General features: G+C 28.0%; 1 protein-coding gene across 5 annotated transcripts; it reads right to left on the bottom strand.

Annotated features, from left to right (window-relative positions):
- Window positions 1-14,194: 14,194 nt before the first annotated feature.
- Window positions 14,195-21,304, bottom strand: LOC100166306 (PPPDE peptidase domain-containing protein 1-like). 5 transcript variants are annotated; one of them, NM_001162227.2, is given in 6 exon segments: window positions 14,195-14,665; window positions 14,744-14,885; window positions 17,231-17,324; window positions 17,385-17,457; window positions 18,564-18,654; window positions 18,848-19,067. In NM_001162227.2, coding segments are annotated over 5 exon segments (519 nt in total). In that variant the 5' UTR covers window positions 18,603-18,654; window positions 18,848-19,067; the 3' UTR covers window positions 14,195-14,494.
- Window positions 21,305-25,109: the final 3,805 nt, after the last annotated feature.

The raw sequence follows: 25,109 nt of genomic DNA on the forward strand, positions 1-25,109 counted from the left end.
TTACTCGATGACAGTTTAGACGATACACGTCGAGATTAGGAAATATGTATATCAGTTGACGGTATTATACCATCTACGGGTTTTTGTTCTTCTGGAAAACAAGTTTTGGAATGGTAAAAGTCCATCTACCTATAGACTATAAAATGTTCAAATAATCAAATGGCAAAACTGCTGTCAGCTGATTAATAATTGAATATAGATATGACAGTTAGCTAGGCGATTCTTCAATACAGTGTAAGAGTAACAAAGTTCCTTAAGGTTACACTTTGTCTTTATATTATATAAAGGTATACAAGCACAAGGTGGTACCTTTGAAAAAAATACGATCTATTGGTATTTCCAAAATTGTGGAAATTAAGTTATGAAAACACCTATGATGGAATCAATGAAATATATTAAGGACCATAATTTAACCGTCAATTATTTCAAATGTTAGATTAGATTTTTTGAAAGTTATTGCTAATTTTATTATTTGTTAGTCTATGTTAAATGCATTTTTTGAATATTTGTAGAGTTTTTAGGTAATAAACGCGTTTTTGGAAAGAGCATTTTTTGATAATTCAAGGAAACTTAAGTCCGAGCCCAAGTAATAACCTGTTTAAAATGTCATTCGGTAATTTACATCCCACATCACACACACAATAAATCTCAAACAATATTTTATCACCGTATGAATATAGGTAGTCTGGTAGTTATGAGTTAAAATATTAAACATACTACTGTCTCATTGACATAATGCTTTATTTTTTTTTATTAAATTATTTTAATAGGTAAATTTCAAAAAGACATTATAATTTTAAATTATTACAATTCGTTTAAAAACGTTTAGTAATTCGGTATGGTAAATGATTTGTCATGGTTAAGTGCAACCATCCTATCAGTACTTGAGTTTAAGAATTTCAAAAATATAACCAACTAATAAAAAATCACAATTTAGCTTTAAATTTTAATCAATCATGGTTTAAAAGCATTAGACTACCAGACAATCGTGATAATTATTTCTAATGATATACATTTTAATATGCCATGTGATTCAAGTCTAATGCATGCTACATTAGAAGTACGTATACAAGTCTTACAGTATAAAAAATTATATCAATTGAAAGCGTGTAGCGAATAAAACACTGAAAGAGAAAATTTCGTTAAAATAATAAAAAGTTAAATATATAAAAAGTATAAAAACAATTTTCAGGCAATATCGATTATTAGGTAGGTACCATCCAATAAATTAGAAAGATAAGTAAGTACCTACTTATATTATATTATATTATTATAATATTGGCAAACATGTTACTGGTAGATATTATATTAAGTGTATCTATAGCTATGCTATAGCTATAGCATATAAGACATAGGTAGGTACAAAATACAAAAGTCCTATTGAAAATAATGATATAAAACTAATATCAAAATAATTCACTGCTGTCTTGTTGACTGATCCTATTATTTGTTGCGAAAGTTGTCGAAATTTCCAGTGTCTAGTTTAGAGAGTGAAACATTAACATAATCAGCGCGCGACATGATCAGTGGCGTGATTAGGACGCGATAATGCGAGAGGATATAAATAATTACCTTATATTCACGTGCACTATCGCCGACATATAGCACTTATTGTCACTTGATAGGTACCAGGTACCTAGGTATATAACACATTAGTTATTATGGATAGTTATAATAGTTATTGTATATATTATATTATAATATGTTATTGTGACATATAACATGTTATAATGACATAATAATTTATTATTATAAATAAAGATTATAAATGTTCCACAGTATATAATATTGTGTGTATTAAATAGTTTGTGGTTGTAAAATGTAAAGTGTCGAAGCTATTGTAAGCCTATCGTTAAGTCATTTATTCAGATGACAATAACTACTGTAAAATACAGTATTTTATACGCGTTGTATAGTTATTAGATATAATTATGTTGATTAGCTATATAATATTATAATATTTACTGATGAACGGATTGACACGTAAGTCTGAGTACTAGTCTGAAACGAATTAACTCTGATTTCAAATACTTTCGCAATATTGTAGGTATCACTCACACTGGACGGGGACAATATTCAAACAGGTGCCATGTCTGCATCACATTCTTGTAAAACTATACGAAATAGATGCACATCACACATTTTGTACAAACGTATTTAAAATTAAAAACAATATAAATGGCACAAAATAATGTACAATGGTACCTACATAATAATATTGCGTATCAAGACACTTAGACGCACCATAAAAACTATAGTTTTATTTAACTTTTTTGATCAATCAATAATATGATGTGGATACGTATATGCACAATGTACAAAAGACTATATAGCATAGACGCATAGTACTTATGTACTACGACACATCAGCACAGTAATGATACATGTGTGGGTTGATGACGTATTGACGACGTGTTATTGATTTTCACACGGTAGTATTTTAAATATTATATATAAATATATCAATGTGTATTTTTGGTATTCGTGCTAATCTAAAAAGAAAAAGAAAACGACTTTCGTCCACATATTGGGCGACCACGATAATATGTAGGTAGGTATTAATGTATTATCAGTTATTACCAGCTACATCGTTTCGAAGCGTCATCTTTTATTGTTGCGTCAATGCTTTTTACAGTATTCTAGTAGTCTCCAGCTGAGGGATGCGATTTTCGAGTTTCACCATTGTATAATTTGATATTATACATTATAATTAATATACATACTACGATTCAGACGAAAACACATCTCACTACAATTCACGGTTGTCAATAGCGCATACGACGCCTGCGGACGGACCGTGCGGTCGTGTACCTGTATCTGATACCTCCTATACGCGTACGACGTTATTTATACAGGATGATACTTTTATCGTAGGACACTCATTATTTCAAAAACTCGTCTCATCTTTTTATATAATTTTAAGTCATTAAAAAACAAGATTTTTCCAAATTAGTTTTTATAACTTAGATGTGAATATTATGGATTATAGTATTTATAAACGTATGTGTGTGTATGTGTGTGTGTGTTAATGTGTTATGTATGACTATCCTGCCAGAAATGTCTTCGCATGCTTATGAGCCCCACAGATACAGTTTAATAACACGCGATTTCCGGTATTCGCTATTCGCAAAGTTTCCTTAAAGTCCAATTATTTGCTCACACGATTGAGTAAAAGAGACTGTATAAGCATTACCTTACCTACGATTCAGCGATCGTAACCATTTGTATGTTGTAATTTGATAGTTACTGAAAATATTTAACTTTTAACTTTACACGTTTAATTCGTTTTAATTCGGTATCTATCAATTAAATAATGCAGTACGCCAGTACCTATATTTATAAATATGTGTGCATGTGTTTTAAAACATTCTCTTTAGTAAATATTTAAATAGGTACTTAAGTGGATCTATAAACAATAAGTCTTGGACAATATTAATGTAACAGTGCTTGGGACAACTTTCTTTCCATTTTAAATAATATATTATTTTAATAGTTTAAAACCTATTTAAAACTTTAAAATATTGTATACTATACAGCATATATTATCACCATAATTTATGTTGCATAAACATTAAGTTAAATTGAAATCTGTAAAAAACATGAAGAAACCATATTAGGTGTTTTTAAACTTTTAAATAACCAACTAAATTAATATTAGTATATGACGTATAAACAAAACAAATTATGAATAAAGTTGTTTGTGCTAATTGTACCCTTATATAATTATACAATTCATTATTTTGTCTAAATATTTGAAAGAAAAATATATTAAAGTACTTGTGTTGAACCAAATTAAATTAAATACATTTTCCTCTGTATATTTTAATGACTAGATAAGCATATTATACAATATACATCACATCTATATTATATACATAATAATTAGTAATTAACAAACCACTGTGTTTAAGTAAAAAACTAAACTACCTAATTATACCAATTTTATTTTAAAAATTTCGTGAGTTATACGATAGTTTGTAAATAAATTGAAAAAACTGTGAATTTATTCTTTGGAATCTTGTAATTTTTTGTAACTTTCATAGTTCCATTATTATAGGCATCGGAGTCAACATATAGTTTAATACTTTAATGGTTCATAGGAAGCCGCTACGTATACCCTGCATATAGCCATATGTAGCATAAAGTTATTTTTTTCCCAAAATATTTGCAAAAAATTTAACAACGTTAGTGCAATCAATAATCATTTATAGTATAAAAATAACATAATAGTAAAAATATAAACTATAAAGTGACATACTATTATTGTCAAGTGAGTTGTGACGGTTTTTCAGTGGTGGTGAGGAATCCCTATTTAATCCTCCAATATCACAAAAAAAAAATAGTATTACAATTAAACTCCCCGATGAATTAATAAACCTAATTTCTACTAAAGTGCCACCTATATAATAAAATCACTCAGCATAGGATAGTTTTTCTGTTAGTAGGTGTCACACTTCATTGTACCTACCTGTGAAAAATCATAGTACCTACATAATTAAATAATATAATTATCTAAAAAAAAATTATATTTTGAAATCTGTTTGTTTTTGTAGCCTGTAATGTCACCATTGTAATGGCTATTAAACGGTGAATTGACATTATGGGTAATCCACTTAACCTTTTCTAAAAATGTTTATATATATAGGTAGTACCTAGTATATAATAATAACGTCATGCAAAACTCGGTTAAACAACGGAAAATATAACAAATAAAATAAAAATATTTATGACATTTTGGATACATAATTTTCATATGACCTTTCCACAATTTTCCAACTACATAGTTTTTGAACATCCTATAAATTAAATAGAAATATCAATATGGGCAGTGTATTGAAATAGCGTTTACGGACATTTTAATTTGATTCAAAACAAATACTTTTGACTGTTGACACAATATTATGTTTAAATGGAATAACATTATGTTTAACGGAACCATGTATGTGTGAATAATTATTATTATGCTATTGTAGGTTGTCTCCCGTCATCACACTTTTAATCCCACGGTTGAAATAAACGTTTATTGTCTTTGTCTGTAAACCGTATTCATATAATAATAAAAAGTCCCGAAATTGTTCTTCGACCTGTTTTTTAAATGATAAAATACTTTACCTACCTATATAATACATATTTAACACGTTCAGATAGTACTGAAAATATAGGTGCACAGACAGCGCCATTTAACTATAAACCGTCTGGTACATGTCAGATGGTGATACTATCCAAGAAGTACGATATGAGTGATATAACCATTACTATATTAATATACTATGTATATTATGTAATATGTGTAGGTATATTGTATATTATATTGCTGTATTTTGAATCGCAACTTACTCCAAAATGTCCACTTCATTTTTATGTTTTATACGACCCTACATAGATTTCATGTACAGTATGTTGATTTCAAATATTAAGTATGATTTTCGCAATAATATTTAGATGAAAAGTGTTAGCGAGGCTAAGAGGTGAAATATTTGTTCGAATGTATTCTGAGTTCCGACTTGGCTAAGATTTTGATCACGCGTCATAAAAGTATACAGGAAAAATTTTTTTTTTAACTTTTAAAAATGTATTGATAGATACCAAATATTATTATATCGTTGGCTACATTTTATTATTATTGCATACTATTAAAAGGATATCGCAACGAACTATTTGTTTTCTCTCTCTGTCGCACGCACAACGTGCGTTCAGCAGAACCAATCTTTAAGGTTTGTTATCTTTAATATTCGATTGAATTTACCCATTATTTATTTACTTTTTAGATTTTGAGTGGAACGATGAATGTATTGATTTTACAATGATGTGTGTTTTATTTTTATTTTTGTGTCTGTCATCACCTTTTAGAACAGTAAAAGTGCTTGGATTTTCTTCAACAGTACCTTTTCTAATAGGAAAGTGAATCTAGTTGGTACTTTGGGGGGTCAAAAGTAAAGTTTTTCCAATAGTTTTCAAAAGCGCCGTGAGAAACAAAAGAAAAATTAAGGAAAAACGGGAATTTTTACGTAAAATCTGTTTTCGAGAAAATTGATTTTGGTTTTTGGTGTAACTTTAAAACGAATGACTGTAAATACATGAAATTTTCACTGGTTGTTTATATTTCAATTTTCTATACATGATATTTGTTGAGTAAAAATACTTGAAAATTTAATACAAGGCTCCTACTATATTGTTACAATGACATTTGAAAAATATTAAAAATCCTTAGTCACAGTTTTTTTTTTATTAGCATTTAAAGTTCAAAAATTGACAAAATATGGAAAAATCACGAAAATTACCTAATTATTTTGAGTTTATAATTCGTAAAAATTTTTCTTTTTAGAACTAAGATTTTAAAATGTAATACAAGATTCCTTATAAGATAATCTACCTTTATCAAAAAAAAAAATGTCTATAAGAAACTCAAATTAAATTTTTATGAGCGTTTGAAATTCATATTTTTACAACATTTGGTATTCACTCGATTTCTTACGTAACGATTATCTTATTTTGTTGTAATTAAAAAACGAGTGACTGTAGAAACTTGAAAATTTCACTGAATGTTTATATTAGCATTTTATATATACGATAAAATTTTGAAAAAAATTTGACTCTTTTTGACAGACATAAATCTATTGGGCCAAAAAGTGTAAAAAATTAATACAGGGTTCCTGATACATTGTTACAATAGCAGTTGAAAAATATTAAAAATACATAGGCACAATTATTATTTATAAGCATTTGAAGTTAAAATCTTGACGAAATTTATCAAATTTAAAATTGAATAATTATTTTGTAGTTAAAAATTTATAAAATATTTAACTTTTATATCTAAGGATTGAAAATTTAAAACAGGATTCCACGTAAATATTTAATTCTGTTACCAAAAATTCTAAGAAATACATAAGCACAGTTTATTTTTATAGTAATTTTAAGTTAAAATTTGGATCAAATTACATATTAAAAAACCTGGAATAACTATTTTAGTTATTTTGTTGTGATTGTAATGATTGTATAATATTATTTGTGGGTACTTGAAACTTCTAAAGTATACTATTATATATCTATGATAGTACCACGGTTTGTTGTTGATGTATAACGCGTTACCTAATGGATATTGTGATATGATTAATTTGAAAATTATTAATAATACTATAGATAAGTATACATATAATATGTATGTCTAATATCTAGACTGACAAACCATCTCCGCTCAGAATCGTTTTTCTTATACAGTGATATTATATCATTGAATTCAAATTTAATACTACCTATCTATTATACAGTGACCCACTTGTAACCTACTGTACAGCAGAGCGACATCCACTTACTCACCTTTTTTGTTTTTGTTTTATTAATTTTTTTCGTTTTTTGTTTTTTTTCCGTTTAATAACGTTTTTTAAAAACGTTTTCAAAAACGCTTTCCATCCCTGTAAAAAACGGATCAAACTAACCGAAAAACCTGATAATTAAATGATCGATAAGATAAAATCTTGTTTTTGAAGTTTTTATCACAGTATTTAAATAATTTTAGTAATACTTCTAATCAAAAATGATTAGGTACCTAACGATTATCAATGATTGATGACGAAAAAATATAAATATTATAACAGCTGATATAACCCAGCTGGTACCTATTATAATTATAAATAATAAATATTAGGTTTATAGGGCTGCGTCACGCATAGTGGTTGAAACGCGGATTAACGCAACAAGTAGCGTTTCGCACGGGCATATAGTATATAATGACATCTATGGGCATAAGCATAAGTGCCGGACATTTAACCGTTTTTATCAAAGTTTAAAATGACCATGTGACATGTGAGATATGTCACACAGATCATGTAGCAACTCGTAAGTCAGTAGCTTATATACACAGGTACCCGCCCCCCTTATATATTTTTAGATAGGTATTTTAATTTATTTTTAACGTGGTAGGTACATTTTTATTTTATCCGAATGGGGATATTTTTGTTGAAGGTTGTTTCCGAATATTATTGTTATTATTTTTTAGTTGAGTGACCTGAATTAATAGACGTCGAAATTTGTCAGTGCCTACCTATATGGCCAAACGAAGCGAAGAAAACGATTATTCAACACTTTACCAATTACCTATCATCTATACACCTATCTCCGTTTTCACAATATTTTTCTCTACGTTATAATATTAAAACCCAGGTTTTCTTTTTACTATTCATTAACCTATTATACCTACCCACCTATAGGTAACTATTTATTTAAAACACGAAATTAACCGAATAATAACGTAAGCGAATCCGACCGTCAATGCGGAAAACATATTTCCGGGAAAGAATTCTTTCGTGTGGTCAGGATATATATATATAAAATTGTGTAGGTGTGTATGGATCGCTATTACTTCTATAAAGCAATGTAATTACTACGAAAATTACGATAAAACAAAATTGGCAATATTGTACACAGCAAAAATAAAAAAATATGGGTGGTCTACTGGTCTAATATATAGTAGGTAGGTTTCGAATGTAGGCACCAATGTACCACAATATGATCATTGATCACTGAGCAAATTGTGTTCTGTTTTCAGAATTTATTGAAACATACATAAATTAATGAATAAATATACATAGGTATACATTTATTTTAGAATAAGTGTCCCAGTGCGGTATAATTAACTGATTTTTGTTAAAAAATTACATACCTATTACCTATATCATATTACATTTGCCCATTTAGCTAATAATATTATATTATGTATAGTCGTATAGACTATAGGTACTATATTTATTATAATAATATTAGGTAATTATTATATCATAATATATTATTGTTATTTGTCAGTAACTTATAAATCAAATTACAATAGTTAGTAGTTAATACCGATGTAGGTACCTACCGTAGAAAGGTGTGAATAGGTTCACGTGAAATAAATAGCTTGAAATAATTAGTGAATAATAATAAAAACTAATTTTGAACATTTAATTGTGTATAGAAAATAGTAATATAGGTAATGGTATAGGTAATGGCGAAAAGTTCCTACGATTAATATTGTTTTAATTCTAACAATACAACTAAAATCAATAAAGGAAAAATAGTTAGCTTTCATTAATATGTAACCGATTTCATCAAAATTTGAACCGATATATAATTGTACATTGCATAGGTATGAAAAATGATTCTGTCAACCTATATTACTAAGTATATTTATATTGTTACCTATATTATAGTAATTTATTTTATTATTATCAATACAGTGTGAATAGGTAGGTGATATAAATTGGCAATAATAGCTGCTTAAATGTCACCGTGTATATAAAATAAAAAATATAGGTACGCAAAATGTTTAAATCCTCATGAATAATATTTTTAAATAACAACAAAATATCTAAAAACATTTTTCTTTTTTAAAAATGTCTACAACAAAATATAATATGCAACTTTTTGTTCAAATAGTTTCGAACTTTGAAAAACGCTTGTAAGATATAGCAGTTCCTATGTATCTATTTAAAATATTTTTCAGTTTCTTAAAAAATTAATCTTGTAATTATAAAATTATCAAGATTCAAGGATTATGGCCGAGCCTAAATATTTTTATCAACATAGAAAGAAAGGAGCAAAATTAGGCAACCGTTCTACGAGTGTCGAGTAGGTAGGTACCTTGTAATTTAGGAGTACCATTGTATCTATGTGTTAAATTTGAATTCAATGATAGATCATTACGTATACAATAAAGTATAAACGATTCTGATCGAATACTGACTGTCAGTCAGAGTCTATATAATATTATACTCTATACTACTTAGTACATCCAATTGTGTTATATTTAAACTACTTATTTATTTAACTATTAGTAATACGATAGGTTTAATTATTATTTGCCGACAAAAAATCCATTTGAAAATATCATTGATCATTGCTAAACCGTGGTCGATCGCGATCGGTGGGTCGACCTCCGACTATTTCCAAGTCAATCCTCCCTTTTCTTATACATTTAGTGGATACAGTATGCACATTTCGGATTAAACTGTACGTATGGAGTAGCATTTTATATTTTTATAACATGTAAGTTATAAATTAAGCTGAATGCCTAGTTACGCTCATTCTAATAATCATTATTAGAGCTGCTGCACCGTCCTCGTGACCAGAGACATATACAATGAAACGATTCTATACCAAACATAACGAATACATTTATTATTTTGAAATTATTTAATGTGAAAAACTTATTTTAAGATAACTATACGCACGTGATCTTTTGGTTAAAGTATAAACCATTTATGAGAATCTTTATTTTCAATTTTTCAATCCTAAGTTATAAAAAGTGGGTAAGTGGATGTCGCTCTGCTCTACAGTATGTCACAAGTGGGTCACTGTCATGGATGGTGTTATATTTGAATTAAATGATATAATATACTTGTATAAGAAAAACGATTCTGAGCGAAAACGGTCAGTCAGCTAATGATATTACTAAGTACCTATATTTGGTAATATTATTGTGAATAAAGAAATTTATATAATTTTTATGAATTCTCAACTCAAAATAATTTGCCAATTTTCGTGATTTTTCCGTATTTTGTCTAGATTTAAACTTTAAATGCTTATAAAAAAAATTGTGATTTAGGATTTTTAATATTTTTCATATGTCATTGTAGGAGCCTTCTATTAAATTTTCAAGCATTTTTACCCAATGAATTATGTTTTATTGACATTCATAGAAAAAAAGACTAATACAATAAATTGGAAACTTTCCAGAAAACCATTTATTTTATTGAATGTAGGAAAACTTATAAGAGGAATTTTATGTTACATTTTTGAGCTTAGATATAAATAGAAAAATGTTTATGAATTTCCAAATAATTTGCCAATTTTTGTGATTTTGATGAATTTTGTCAACATTTTAACAATATGCTCATAAAAAATTACTGTGTATTTATACCTACTCAACTTTTTTTAAAAATATTTTCCACTAACATCAACTTCCAAGGAACGGTGTATTAAATTTTCAATTTTTCGCTCATACCTCCTAAGCCCTCCCCCTAATATTGCACCTATGACTAAGACTTTATAATATTTTGTTATGACCACGATGTTTTTTAATTGGGTGGTATATTAAAAACGTACGACGGACCTTATATTAATTTTTCAATTATTTTGACCAAGCGAAATTTTATTTATTGGCATTTATAGAAAAATAAACTAAAAAAAGCGGTTAAGTGGATGTCGCTCTGTTTTACAGTAGGTTACAGGTGGATCAATGTATAATACTATAATGGATTGTATTAAACTTGAATACAATGATATAATATCATTGTATGCCTAAGAAAAACAATTCTGAGCGGAGATGTAGACGGTTTGTCAGTCTGGAATATTTTATATTGTTATTATTTGTTATAGCCTGTAAGTTGAATAAATATTATAATATTATTATTTTTTATTCGTTTCTATGGTTATAAACAAAACGTTATAAATTAAAATTACGTTTTTAGCTGTTTTTCGTAATTATTTGTCGGCGGTTTTATTCGTGGCATTAAATAACTATTGAGAAAATCGAAAAATGACCTCTTTGGAGTACCATCTTGATCCAATTTGCTAAAAGATAAGGTACTATAATATGTTGAAATCGAAGAACTCTTTCTGGTAGAAATTCTGTGTAGGAACATTACCATATCTATTGTAAAACCACTAGCTTTCTCGCTCTGCTCAAAATCTAAAAAAAGGTGGGAAAGTGGGTATACAGCACTGCAGCTGTAAAGTAGGTAAGTGTCAGAGGGGTAATGGATGTGTTAAATTTGAAATCAATGATAATAAAATCATTGTACCTACCTATACGAAAAGCGATTCTGAGCGATACCAAACCTATCACACATTTTTTTATGTATCTTGAAAACTATTCAACATTTTGACGTATTTTTTTTTTATTTTAAAGCTATTTAAGTATTCTATCAACCAACATACGCAATTAATCCAGAAATGTACAAATTATTTTTATTAATTTGAAAAAGTAATTATTTTTTATCAAAAGTAAATCACGTATAACTCCGAAAAAACAATATTGTTGGAGCGTATTAACATCGCAGCAGAAGAAATACGACAGAATCACTCAGAATTACAAAGGACTAGGTACACTAAGTATTTCATTTAGAGCTCAAGCTTGTCTGCAGTCAGACGGGGAACATTTTGAAAATTGATTAATTAATTAAACATAACATTTATTTTCTTGTTATTTATTTTTATTTTTTAACTACTTTTTAATTACCCTGTATTTTTTTGCGTTAATCATATTCTATTTTGTCTTTAAAAAATAAACTAACTTATTAAATAATTTATATCACATCTAATGAGTTTATGGCTCATTTCATCTCGATCTTTAATAAAATTTTCCATTGGCAATAATTATTAATTACAATCATAACAGCCATGTACTGTTTAGTAGCGTATAATTCTGCAATTATGGTATATATGAAAACCAAACTTTTAATTTATTCTAGGTATTATTCAGTAGAATAATGCAATAAGCAAAAAACCCATGGTAAATACTACATTTTTTGGAGTTATATGCGATTTACATTTAAAAATTAAAAATATTAATTTTTAATAAAAAATAATTACTTTTTCAAATTAATAAAAATAATTTCCACATTTCTGGTTTAATTGCGTGTATGCAGATAGAACACTTAAATAGCTTCAAGATAAAAAAAATTACGTCAAAGTGTGGAATAGTTTTGAAGATACATAAAAAAATATGTGATAGATTTGGTTTTGATAAAAAAAAAGTTAGCTGCCCATAACTTAAAAAATAAAAAAGTTAGACCCACTCTTATAAGGGTATTTCTTCATCATTTTGGGTATACCTTTATATGATGTTCGCTGTCACTTCCCCCTAGAACACATTGTATAATTTATATATATATATACTTACATAGTACTATAGTATGTTTTATGTTTCTAAACGGATACTTTTTTTTTTTTTTTGGAATCTGGATAAACAATAAAACTGTTTAAAACAATATATTTAATATCAATAGCTATAAAAAATTTCTGAACAAGTGAATACCCATCTTAGGGTGTTAATAACCGTTAATATTTGTTTAAATTTTATATTTCAGTACACCAAAATACATACCTCAAAAACTCGAAACCGGAATAATTTATTCGGGTGCAAAGCTCAGTATTATAGTGACCTACTTAACGATAAGATTCACCAGACTAGTTCTTACAGTATAGTAAAGCGGATTCCTTATTTATCATTCTTATATGTATCATGGTTGTTGTTTTTTTCTTAAATTATTATATTTAATAAAGAGCTGTGCCAGTTGATCACACAATAAAAAAATATTAGTGTATTCCAGTCTAAGGCATTTATAAAACTTACATCTATATACTTGGATTTTATTTATTAAAGAATGTATAAACGAAGTCAATAAATTCATTATTATATATCATAATATAAATAGTTCTGTCTGAGTTATAACTGATTACTAGTTAGGATGTTGATGACTTTTGTACTTTTTTTCCTTTTATTCTGTACAATGCTATCCTAGCTAAAAATTTGTTTCATGCTCCCTTGATGCAGAATATTCTAATTTTATTTTGCATTTTTTGCATTTTTAGCTATAAATGCATTTTTTTTGTTTTTAACGTCATTTTTCAACATTTTTAAGTCATTTTTTCATCTTTTAGGGCATTTTTTGTACTTTTTATACAATGTGGGGCATTTTTCACAAATTATAGATTTTAGGGCAAATGTTACACTTAAGTTTGGAAACAAATTTAATTTATTTAAAATCTAACTTTGGATTTGGACTATTAGTAAAAAATAATTTTAATATTATTATTGTGGGGTTTTTGTTACTATTACACCCATTATTATACCAATATCTCTAATAAAAATTATTATTTATAAATAAGTTTTTTCACTTACTTAATTAGTATTTTAGATAATTTTTAAGGTCATTTTTGCATTTTTTTTAGGGCATTTTTAGGTCATCAGCATCCTAACTCTACTGATTACTGTGAATTTAACCTCGATTAATTTTTTTTATTACATAGGTTATAAAATATTTAAACAGTCAAGCGTGTCACTACTCACTTAAAAATTTTATTTATAAAAAATAAAAAATAATTTATGTGAATTATTATTATTGTATATATTATGTATGTATAATGAATTTAAGATTTAATGTAAGTATTTAATTTTGGTTTGTATAGCATTTATATAGCGAGTTATAAAATTAAATTAAAAAGTATTGTTTTATTTTTAATACGCAATTCCAAGTTAATATTTCTTTTATATCCATGATTATTTTCTTAATTTACTTACAACATTTGTTGATCATATTTTATAAATTATAAAACTGAAAAAACAAATAATCATATAATTCAAAGCATTTAATTTAAAATCTAGTTTTTTTTTATACATATAAATAATATCAATAACTGTTCATGTACATGTTTATTTTAGTAGTAGGCAATTAATGTGAATGGCACACATCATATTATTATCGTACATAATTAGTATGATGCAAAAATAATTATGTTATGGGTTGAGTTGCTCTGTAGAAGCATCAGATTTTCTTCGAGACAAATTTCGTTGAAGAGAGATTGGAGTTAACCACTCCTTTGGTAGACAACGTTGAAAAAAAGGAATACACGAACTAACATATGCCAGCCTGTTTATCCAACTTGGTATATCTTGACCGCATAAAATCTAAAGTAAAACGTTTATAAACAATATAATTTATTGCTGTATAAAAACAAAGTATACAAATAATAAAAAAGTATTTACCTTTGTTAATGATCCAGAAAAATGGTTACAGTTTTTATTCATTAAATGGTATCTGTCGCCTCGGAAGTCCTTACCAAGTTCAATCATTATTCTTTTAACATCACTAACTGTAAAATCTGTACTACCAATGTATATGGATTCCCTATAAACAAAACAAAAATAAATAAATATTCGTGAATTAAAAAAAAGAAAAAAAGTAAGGAAAATCCACAATAAACAGATTTTAAAAATAAGACACATAAAGACACTCTTATCTTAACCAAACAAATTTCATTAAAATATTCTTAAGATAATATTTAAATATTTATTGTTAAGAGGTCTCGCTATGGCATTGATTTAAGGAGAATCATTTAGGAAATTTTTAATCTCGTCGTCACCACCTAAGATCTATGTATTAGTCGTAAATGATCATTAGTATGAAAAAATGTTTAATTTTCACTCCAACATACAATTCTAATTCCAACAATACGCCGTAACAATTTTCTCCATTTGCATTCTGAAAAAATATTTTTTTTTTCCACAACATGTACGAGGGATCGATCGAGGTACATTTTAAAAATTTTATTTAGTTGATTAAATTTTTTAAGTTGGAAATTCTGAATTTTTTTGAATGTCTTACTTACAATATCAATTGCAATTTAAATTACAAAAATTAAAAATGTGGCTCGATCGTTCCCTTAATATATTACGGACAATCCGAATATTTTTTCAGAATGAAAATTGTGATAATTGTCGACATGTATTGTTGGAATTAGAAACAGTAGTTTTTGACAAAAAAAGACATGGTAGTGAGGCCCCTTAATAAATACTTTCCTAAATTGTCAGGAAGAAACTAACTAATTTATAATATCAGATATAGGAAATATAATATCAATATAACTTTTTCATTATTATTATTATTAAAACAATACATTTAAATATTTAAATCTATAAAAAACAAATAAAATTATTAATGAATACCTATATTTTCTATGATTCAACCTTTTTTGTGAAAAAAGCTACATGCTAGAACTGAAAAGTTAAAAATCAAAGAAATTTATTATTGTATGATAGTAATTTATGTAAGTGTTTGATTTTCTTGTTTAACAATTTTCTTATTATTTAGTATGTGTTACGGTTATTTACTGAGGTTGGAGGAAGCGCTCAACCTTAAATACAGCCAGCCACAGACATTGTATTGGTAAACTAATAGCAGTAGTAGTCACTAGCCTGTTTTTAATATGACGTCAACATGGTTATGGGGGGGGGGGGGTGGTGGTTGTGAATCGTTGTTTATTTAATTTACCTGAACAATTAATATACATTTAAAATTACTTGAAATATTATGATTAATATACAAGTGGTTGTATAGATAAAATAAATTAATCTTTTAATTAGAAATTACGTTTATAAAAAAAATAAAATAGGTTTGTGTAACCATTACATAGTATCCACCTACTGATATGCATAATATTATACTTTCATATAATACTATATTTTTATTTAAATCGAGTAGTTTCAATGTCTTGTTGCTTGGAATTTGAGTTATTGACCAGTGTGCAATTTAATGTAATTTTCTACAATACTTTTATACCAAAAAATAAAATTTATTTACATTAAAAGAAATATAGAATTTCACATTTAGAAAATGAGTTATATTATATTATATTACATAATACTATATTACCATCATAACTAATTTTAATTTCTACCAAACTTCTATCAATTAAACAAAATAATCGTTGTATACTTGTATGAGGTAATCAATAGTTAATAACTGTTTATTCAAAATGTGTACTGGATTTTTTTCACTTTGGCAATTATTTTTATTTTTTAGTGGTGAGGGGGAGGGGTGTTAAAAAAACTAGCCCAGTTTGGTTATCTTAAAAAATATTTACATTCTTTCAGCCTATCCAATTTAGAGTTTCAGACACTACACATTGAACCGCCAAACTTCTACTGTAAGTTTAAAATAACTAAGCTACTATGATATTGAAATTCAATAAAAAAAAAAAAACAATTATTCAATTAAAAAACATTATACATGTTTGGACCACCATTATTAGTCTAAGGGGCCAGTTGTACTGTATACGGTTATACTTCAGTTCAATTTAATCGGAGATGGTACAACTGGCCCTTATCCAATACTTTCAAACTATACAAAAAATAATTATAGTACCTATGGGAAATTATGTTTATATAATAACTTAATATTTCTAAAAACATTATTTTGAGATACTTTAAAGTACTTATTATACTTAAAATAAGCTATATTATGTAAAATATCACAAACCTCAATCTTTGTGATAATATGAACTTTATATGTCTATACAGTTAGATAAAACACGAAAGAGCTACATATATCACAATACACTTGCAACTAGCGCTATTAGTTTGTCATTATAAAGATAAATAACATTAATTTGCATATTATTCTATAAGTTAGTAATTAATGTTTATTATTAATTACCTACTGCTAACATAGATAAATTAAAAAGTTTTTTTTACCTGTATCTATAATGATCTCCTAATTCATAAACATCTTTTGGAATCATATCAAAAATTCCAGAATCTGATCTATCATGACCTCCATATCCATATTCTGTAATAAAAGTTACAAATTAAAATTTCAAACATAAGATATGACTGATAAAATATTCACCTTGTCCATACACTTCAATCCCAGAATGGAAGACACCAAGACCCATATGTGTAGTGTATTCATTGATCCAATACTTATAACAAAATAAGAAAAAATTAATAAATTACAAACACAAAATATTTGTTAATTATATTAAAAATAACTTCAAAATTGTAAAATTCATAATGCTTTCTAATAATTTATGTACCTAAACAATATATTACAAGAATATTAACATTATATTAAAACACCTAGGTATACCTATACATCTAATCTATATTATTAGATACAATTATTCAATGCATTATCATGATTGAATTGAAATTAATTTAAAGCTCCCATTATACAATCAGTTACCTACTTATATAGGTACCTATATTAATTATTTTAGAAGAATTTAATTTTATTGGAACTTAACATGAATACTTATAATAGTGATTAATAATAAGTAGGTATATTAATTAAATTAACTTACATTTATTTTAAAAAGGTTGTTATCATTCAGTTATGGTAAACCAATGGTCTAAATATTCATAATCTTCAAAATAAGATAATAATAAATTATAATAAATATAACTATTATTTATTTATTCAATATTTAAAATATTAGAAAGAATAAATGTATAAGTGTGATACATTTGAAACATAAATAAAAAATGAAAAGTGATAATGGCCCAATACAAATATAGGTAATGTTGGTATTTATAAAAAGATTATTTAAAATAACAATATTAACCAACCATATCTAAAGGATTAAGGTAGGTAATAACAATTATATGTATATCTATTCCTACAATGTTTAAATCAATGGCTATTAAGGTAGATTATTGCAATAATCTATATCGATAAAAATGAAATAATTATTAGGTAAGTAATTTTGTTTATTTGGATTGCAAAATTATACTTTTTAACTACCTACGTGATGTTTATGTAAAGCATACGGTAGTTGATTTATATAATTTTTGTGTCTAAACAGATAAATTGAAAATATTTACATATACCTAGGTACATTACTCATCTAATCAGATTATACACAAAAAACTGGCAATAGTTAGATTATAAGTAACAGTTAGAAGAATTAAAAGATCATCTAAGATATTTAGGCATGGACAGGAATCGTGCCATTGGGATGATTTGATATTAGAATGTTGGGCACACAAGGGTGTGGTAATCGTCGGTGACAAACAAACAAACACTTACCATATCGTAGACGTGCACCAGTACCGGTTCTCGAGCCATGTTGGACGATAGGCTGTCTGGTTTCCATACAGTGCGCCCAAGAGCGAATTGACTGGAAAAAAAAGAATAGAGCATCGATGAAGACATTGTAAAAACAGACGGAGACGAGACGAAAGAGAGCATAATACACAAGCTTATTGTAGGTACTTTACGTCTCATGGGTACGATGACCGTTAACCATCACACCAACTGTGAGGTAGTTGGTAGTAGATATTACATTTAATACATTATTATTGAATACGTACCCAGAAAACGTAGGTAGAATATAAAAAAAATATAAACTGAAAAAACGAACGTTTTTCGTATTTATTTACGCACTCCCGGCTCGTCAGTGTCCATCGGGTCGGCGGTTAATAGCGACCGATGACGACGGCAGCCGCTGTCGCGATTTTCATAATTTTATCAGAATAGTATTATCACTTAACAGTAAACACGATCGTGCTCGTACGGTCGTCGGCCGAATGCGCCGAATGCGGAATGACGGAAACGGACGAAATGAATGACTGCACGTCGGGCGGCGCGAGTCGCGAGTGAGTGTGTGCGCGCGCCACCGCGCTGGTGTGAGTCGTGTGTGTGTGTGTGTGTGTGTGTGCGTGCGTGTGTGAGAGTGTGTGCGACCGCGGTTGACACCTAAACGAGGCCAACAGAATCGATTTTCCTCGCCGTCATCGATACCCGCGAGACGGACGACGACCGTTGTCGGCTCGTCGCAGCTATAAACGGAAGGAGACCTTTATATAGTTTGATATATTTATATTATAATAGCGGCATAGTGCTAACGACTTACGATCTTTAAAACGCAATAATATTTTACTTTATAATAATAACGAAAATGTTACTATCATTATTCAGTATTCTAATGCTATTACTTATCACATCGAATTAAATCAACTGACCGCTGCAAGAGCGCATAGTGAGTGAGCTCGTTCAAAAATATGACTAATACGAGCGATTATTTCGTATTTTTTCGTTAATCGTTGTTTTTATATTGGTGATTACTGATTAGAGACGGCGATTTGGTGCCAGAGGGCCTTCGTAAGCTCCAACGTCAATATAAGCGATACTTGGCTAGCTAGTCAATACTAAAATAGTTCTAAAAATTAATAATTTTAACGTGTTCATTACCTACTGATAAATATAGATAAGATACTTACACGATAAGGATTTTAATTTGTCGTGATGCACTGATGCTTAAATTTGAAGCCGACTGTCCCACATTTTCAATGATTTTATTTTGTTTATCAAAACATCTAGACAGTGTTAAATTTTATATTTTTATACCACTATTAAGAATTCAGATGCCGGCGCGATGGGATGGTCGTCGAATGGGAAAAAAATTCCAAAAATAACTCCAAAGTATGAACCCATATCCGGAGTACCTACCCAATACATATTATTCTTCATTTTATTTATATATTTTCACAAGTTTTATTACTCTTAGCATATTAATATTGTAAATATTAAAAAACGTAATAACCGCCCCCCCTCATCATACGCCGCGGAATTACTTTGGATTTATGTAAGATAAAAATCAAAAATACGGGAAGGTCTGTATCAACTTTCAAGGTTTCAAGCGGACTATAGCACGAATTCAAATCTGTTTTCAGAATCCTTATCGCAATCATTGAATCGGCTGTTCCGATTAGAAATAAAACCCATCTGAATAATAATATTCCGAAATAGCACGTCATGGAATACTGCAAATTGTAATTATAGACTGACGCTAGCTATGTCCTAGCTGGTTTGCACGCATGCGGGGAAAAACAAAATAGCTTGTATTTCGCCGCATGCAGGCAACGCATTGCGTGCAGAACAGCATGGTCAGTATATAAAACGTACGCACTCGCCCGCACTAGCTAGGACATAGGGTGACAGTAATCCACCAATTCTCTCAAATATTATTAGTACTTAGTAGCATTGATTATAAAATAAATACTTATAGTTTATAGTATTATTTATATTATTTTAATCTAATATTAATCAAATATCAATGTAAAGTAAACGTATGTAAATATTGTAGATTAGGTACTTAATAGTGTATTAACTATTAGTGTTCCTTAACTGTTATAGTACTTTTGTTGTTACCTACTTGTAAATAGTTATTGCTTATAACTTATTACTTATTAGTTACAACTAATAATTTATTGTTCTATTTTATCGAAAATAAAATAATCATAAAGCCAGGTCGTGGACACGTCAATCAATCAATTACTAAAAAACTAAAGGAAAAAACATGCAAATGCTTTTATTTTTTTTTTTTCATACGCGATGGTTATGACGTGCGTTGGACTGTTTCGAATGTTTCAATAATACATTATCAATATAATATATTATTACATTTGACGTCCGTGCCCCGCCGGAACGTCGGTCAAAGCGAATTCACGAACAATTTAATAATAATAATTTATCCACAAGGCCACAAAATATTCACAATTCACCAACATTATACGATACAAACGTGCACAGTATAACATAATAATAAATGCGACTAGGAAATTATACATTTATATAATATTTTTATACGTCGTACTTGTTTGTGCGTTTGTTGTTATTATTTCCGGTCTATCCGTTTGTCCGACTCCGGCAGATGTTGTAACCACTGTTTCTTCCCAAGTTGCAACTACGATGAGTACCGACTACTGAGTACTGCCTGGTGTCGAGTGATGACTGCCCGTCGGTACAGGACGCAATCGGCCGGACGTAGTTTATGAAATTTTCTAAATAATGGAAATAAATAGTTATTTTTATCATGGTGTTCTACTACGATTTGTTGATAGAAACATATTTATTATTATCCTTATTACTAGTGTATAGGTATAACAGCTATTGTATAAAGCAATATAAATTGTTATTAATTTATTATTAGTGAGGGACCCACACCGTGTAACTGACCATTGAATTCACATCTGAAGAGTGAAGACTCCATAAATCCACTCAATCACTCAATAATAGCCCGTGGTTTCGCGCAATAATTATTATTAATAATTATAATTACATATCAAACAATGGTTGTAAGTTTGTAAATATAAAAATAAATACCAAATTCTTCTTTAGATATTTTTTAGTCCTTGTCTGTGCTAATAAACATAATAAGAATAGATAAAAAAAAACGGAAACTCGCTCTGTTATCTACAGTAGGTTTTGAGTGTACCTCGGCACTTCGTCATTCAGACATTAAATAGGTTATACGGTAATGCAGTATTGAAGTGGCGCAATTACGGAGGAAGGGGGTATGCATATCCTCCCACCAATGTACTTTTTTCATAACTGGTACACACCGCATTAACGTATTAATACAATAATAGTTTACCTTCAATCTACTACTTTAATATTATAATTTTTAGAAATTAATTTCTAAAAAAAACAAATTTCTATTGTAGATATTGGGTTGATAATAAGTACCTAATATAACTACTAATAAGTCATAACCAAGGTAAATTGTAATATACAATAATATTAATATATAATTTAAGCTATTTTCGATAAACCCATAAAATAGATAAATAAATTAGAGAAGATAATAGATTTATCTATAGATAACTATAACTATTAGAAAATAGATTTTGTCATGCACCTACCTAGTACCTACTGCCCTACTATCTACCTATGTGTTTTAAATTGTAATGCTATACTATTATAGCATATATCAATATAATGTAGGTATACCGTATACGGTATGTCGGTATACCTACTTATATAGAATAAAGTAATACAGATCATAGTAAGCTACAGTACCTACTACCTATCTAGGTACCTATTATATTACACTGCTGGGTACACTACAGATTGCGACTGTGACAACTGACAAATAAAAAAAAAAATTAAATATTAAGTACCTAATATTTAATTGTTATTCTCTCGTGCTGTCATGGTCGATAACATTGTATCATTTAATATAATGTTTACTGTTTAGTACCTATATGAGTGCTCAACAGCACAAATGCGTTTTACACATCACACATGCGAGCGCGTACTATAGCTGTATTATACTTGAAATAAGATTTGAGAGATGCTTGAAAAACATACAAGACAATTAGGTATCATGGTAATATTATTCATGTACACAATTTTATTCCCTCCCCCACCACAACAAACATAATCAAATTATACCCCTGTTGTAATCATAGGCGCAAATAGGGGGGTAAGCCCCCCAAAAATGTCCATAGCCCCCCAAACATTTCCTACATTTTGTATTAAGCTTATTCAATATTATCAAAGTAAGGCCCTATTAGCCTTATTAGACCCCCCAAATCTCAAACGCTATTTGCGCTTATATGGTTGTAATGGATGTATTACATTTGAAAAAGCAATGATAATTTCTAATTTTGTAATTTTTACGCATGGTTAGATAATTTTTTTAACTCGGTATCTAGGAAAAAATGTATACAGCAATAACTATCTACAAAATATAAATTTTATTTAAAATTTAGTCAGCGCATTATTATTGATTTCTCTGTCAAACTCACTACCCACGCGTAACATTGACAAAACGTATTCACGTAAGATTTTTTTATGATTTTTGAGTAATTTTAGAGTAATATCACTAATATTGCATCAATTATAGAAAATAATATTTTTAAGGGTTTGAAATAGTATATTGTTTGGCAAGGGCGGGAAGTGAGCCACACATACTATTTTTTGTCACGCCCCTGCGTTCATGGAAAAGGTTATGCAGGGATCTATGCAACAATTATAGACTATTCTACAAAATATGTTTATGCGTCATGGAAGGAGGTTATACTATAAATTTAAGATGTAACCAAAAGTTTATGTTTTGTAAGGACTGTGGTAGGTATACATTTTAGTTTCTGGTTGTGCAGGGGATACGCGCCCGGCGGCTGGCACTTTTGTGGATTTCCTCTTTTCCACCCGCTGAACGGAAAAAGGTTGCTTTTCAACGCTTCAACCGTGGTCGAAAACCAAACTTTCGGTGCAGGCGTGACAAAAAATCTGTTTTATATTTTAGTATTTTACTATTGTATTTTGACTTAATAGTTTGTAAATTATATTCAACTTAAAAAATTTGGTAAGTGGATATCGCTCTGCTGTACAGTAAGTTACAAGTGGGTCACTCTAATGGATGGTGTTAAATTTGAATTCAATGATATAATATCATTGTATAAGAAAAACGATTCTGAGCGAAAACGGTCAGTCAGCCTATGATATTACTATAAGTATATTTTATGATATTATTGTGAATAAAGTAATTTATATATTTACCTATTTACGTGGAACCTTGTTTTAAATTTTAAATACTTAGCTATAAAAGTAGAACATTTTATAAATTTTCAACTACAAAATAATTATTAAATTTTATATTTGATAAATTGTGTCAAAATTCGAGCTACAAATGCTTATAAAAGAAAAATTGTGCCTATGTATTTTTCATATTTTTCAACTGCTATTGTATCAATATCAGGAGCCTTGCATTAAATTTTCACGCTTTTTTACTCAAAAAATAAACAGCTTAAAAAAAGCTTTTCAAAATTTGATAGTGTATAGAAAATGAAAATATAAACATACAGTAAAATTTTAATGTATCTACAGTTATTCGTTTTTGAATTACAATAAAATAACAAAACCGCTACATGAGAAATCGAGTGATATTCTTGACTAATCTTGTAAAAACATGAACTTCAAACGCTTATAAAAATTTAATTTGATTTGCTTGTAGACATTTTTTTTTTTTGATAAAGTTAGACAAACTTATGAAGAATCTTGTATTACATTTTCAAATCTTAGATTTAAAAGGAAACATTTTTATGAATTCTCAACTCAAAATAATTCACTAATTTTTGTGATTATTCTGTATTTTGTCAATATTTGAACTTTAAATGCTTATAAATAAAAACTCTTTTGTTACTTTTGTACTTATGTTTTTGCTTACAGTGAAAAGTTGTGGGGAATCTTCTATTAAAATGTCTGATGTTTGTAATGAAAAAAAAAACTTTTATGAATTTCTAACTGGAAAAAAATTTACCTAATTTTAAAAAAAATCTCATAGCTATAAATAGTTCAATAAGAGCCAAAATAGTGACTGGAAAATGCATGGACAATTTTTATTTTAACATATGATCAAAATAATATCATTGTTTTTAAATTACAACAAAATATCGAAAACCTTTGGATTGAAATTTGTTAATTAACCGTGGTAAAATCCAACATCGTAAAAATTTTAAATTCAAATGCTCATTAAAAATTAATGTTAATTGTCAGTATTTTTTTTATAGTTTAAAGTAGAACAATTTGTTGAAAATTTTTTTTGTTAACTAGAAATGACAAAAAAAACTTATGAATTTCAAACTGAATAATAATTTGAAAATTTACGTCAAAATTTGAACTTTAATTGCATATAAAAAATAATCATGCCTATTTATCTTTAATATTTTTCAACTTCCACTGAAGATACTTTTGAAGAACCTCGCATTGTATTTTCAAGGTCTTGTACTAGATGAAAAAGTTTTGATCAAGAATAATTTTAAAAAAAATTACAAAATTTGAAAATTT

Source organism: Acyrthosiphon pisum, chromosome X (genome assembly GCF_005508785.2).
Source record: "Acyrthosiphon pisum isolate AL4f chromosome X, pea_aphid_22Mar2018_4r6ur, whole genome shotgun sequence".
Lineage (NCBI taxonomy): Eukaryota > Metazoa > Arthropoda > Insecta > Hemiptera > Aphididae > Acyrthosiphon > Acyrthosiphon pisum.

Bases quoted from the DNA above. Each gene is read 5' to 3' on its own strand.
- LOC100166306 (XM_008182629.3), bottom strand. From the start codon at position 18,783: ATGGTTAACGGTCATCGTACCCATGAGAC. The intron at 17,458-18,563 runs GTAAGTGTTTGT...TTTTGTTATAAG, and splicing joins TGGTGCACGTCTACGATATG to TATTGGATCAATGAATACAC. The intron at 17,325-17,384 runs GTGAATATTTTA...CTTTTATTACAG, and splicing joins GATTGAAGTGTATGGACAAG to AATATGGATATGGAGGTCAT.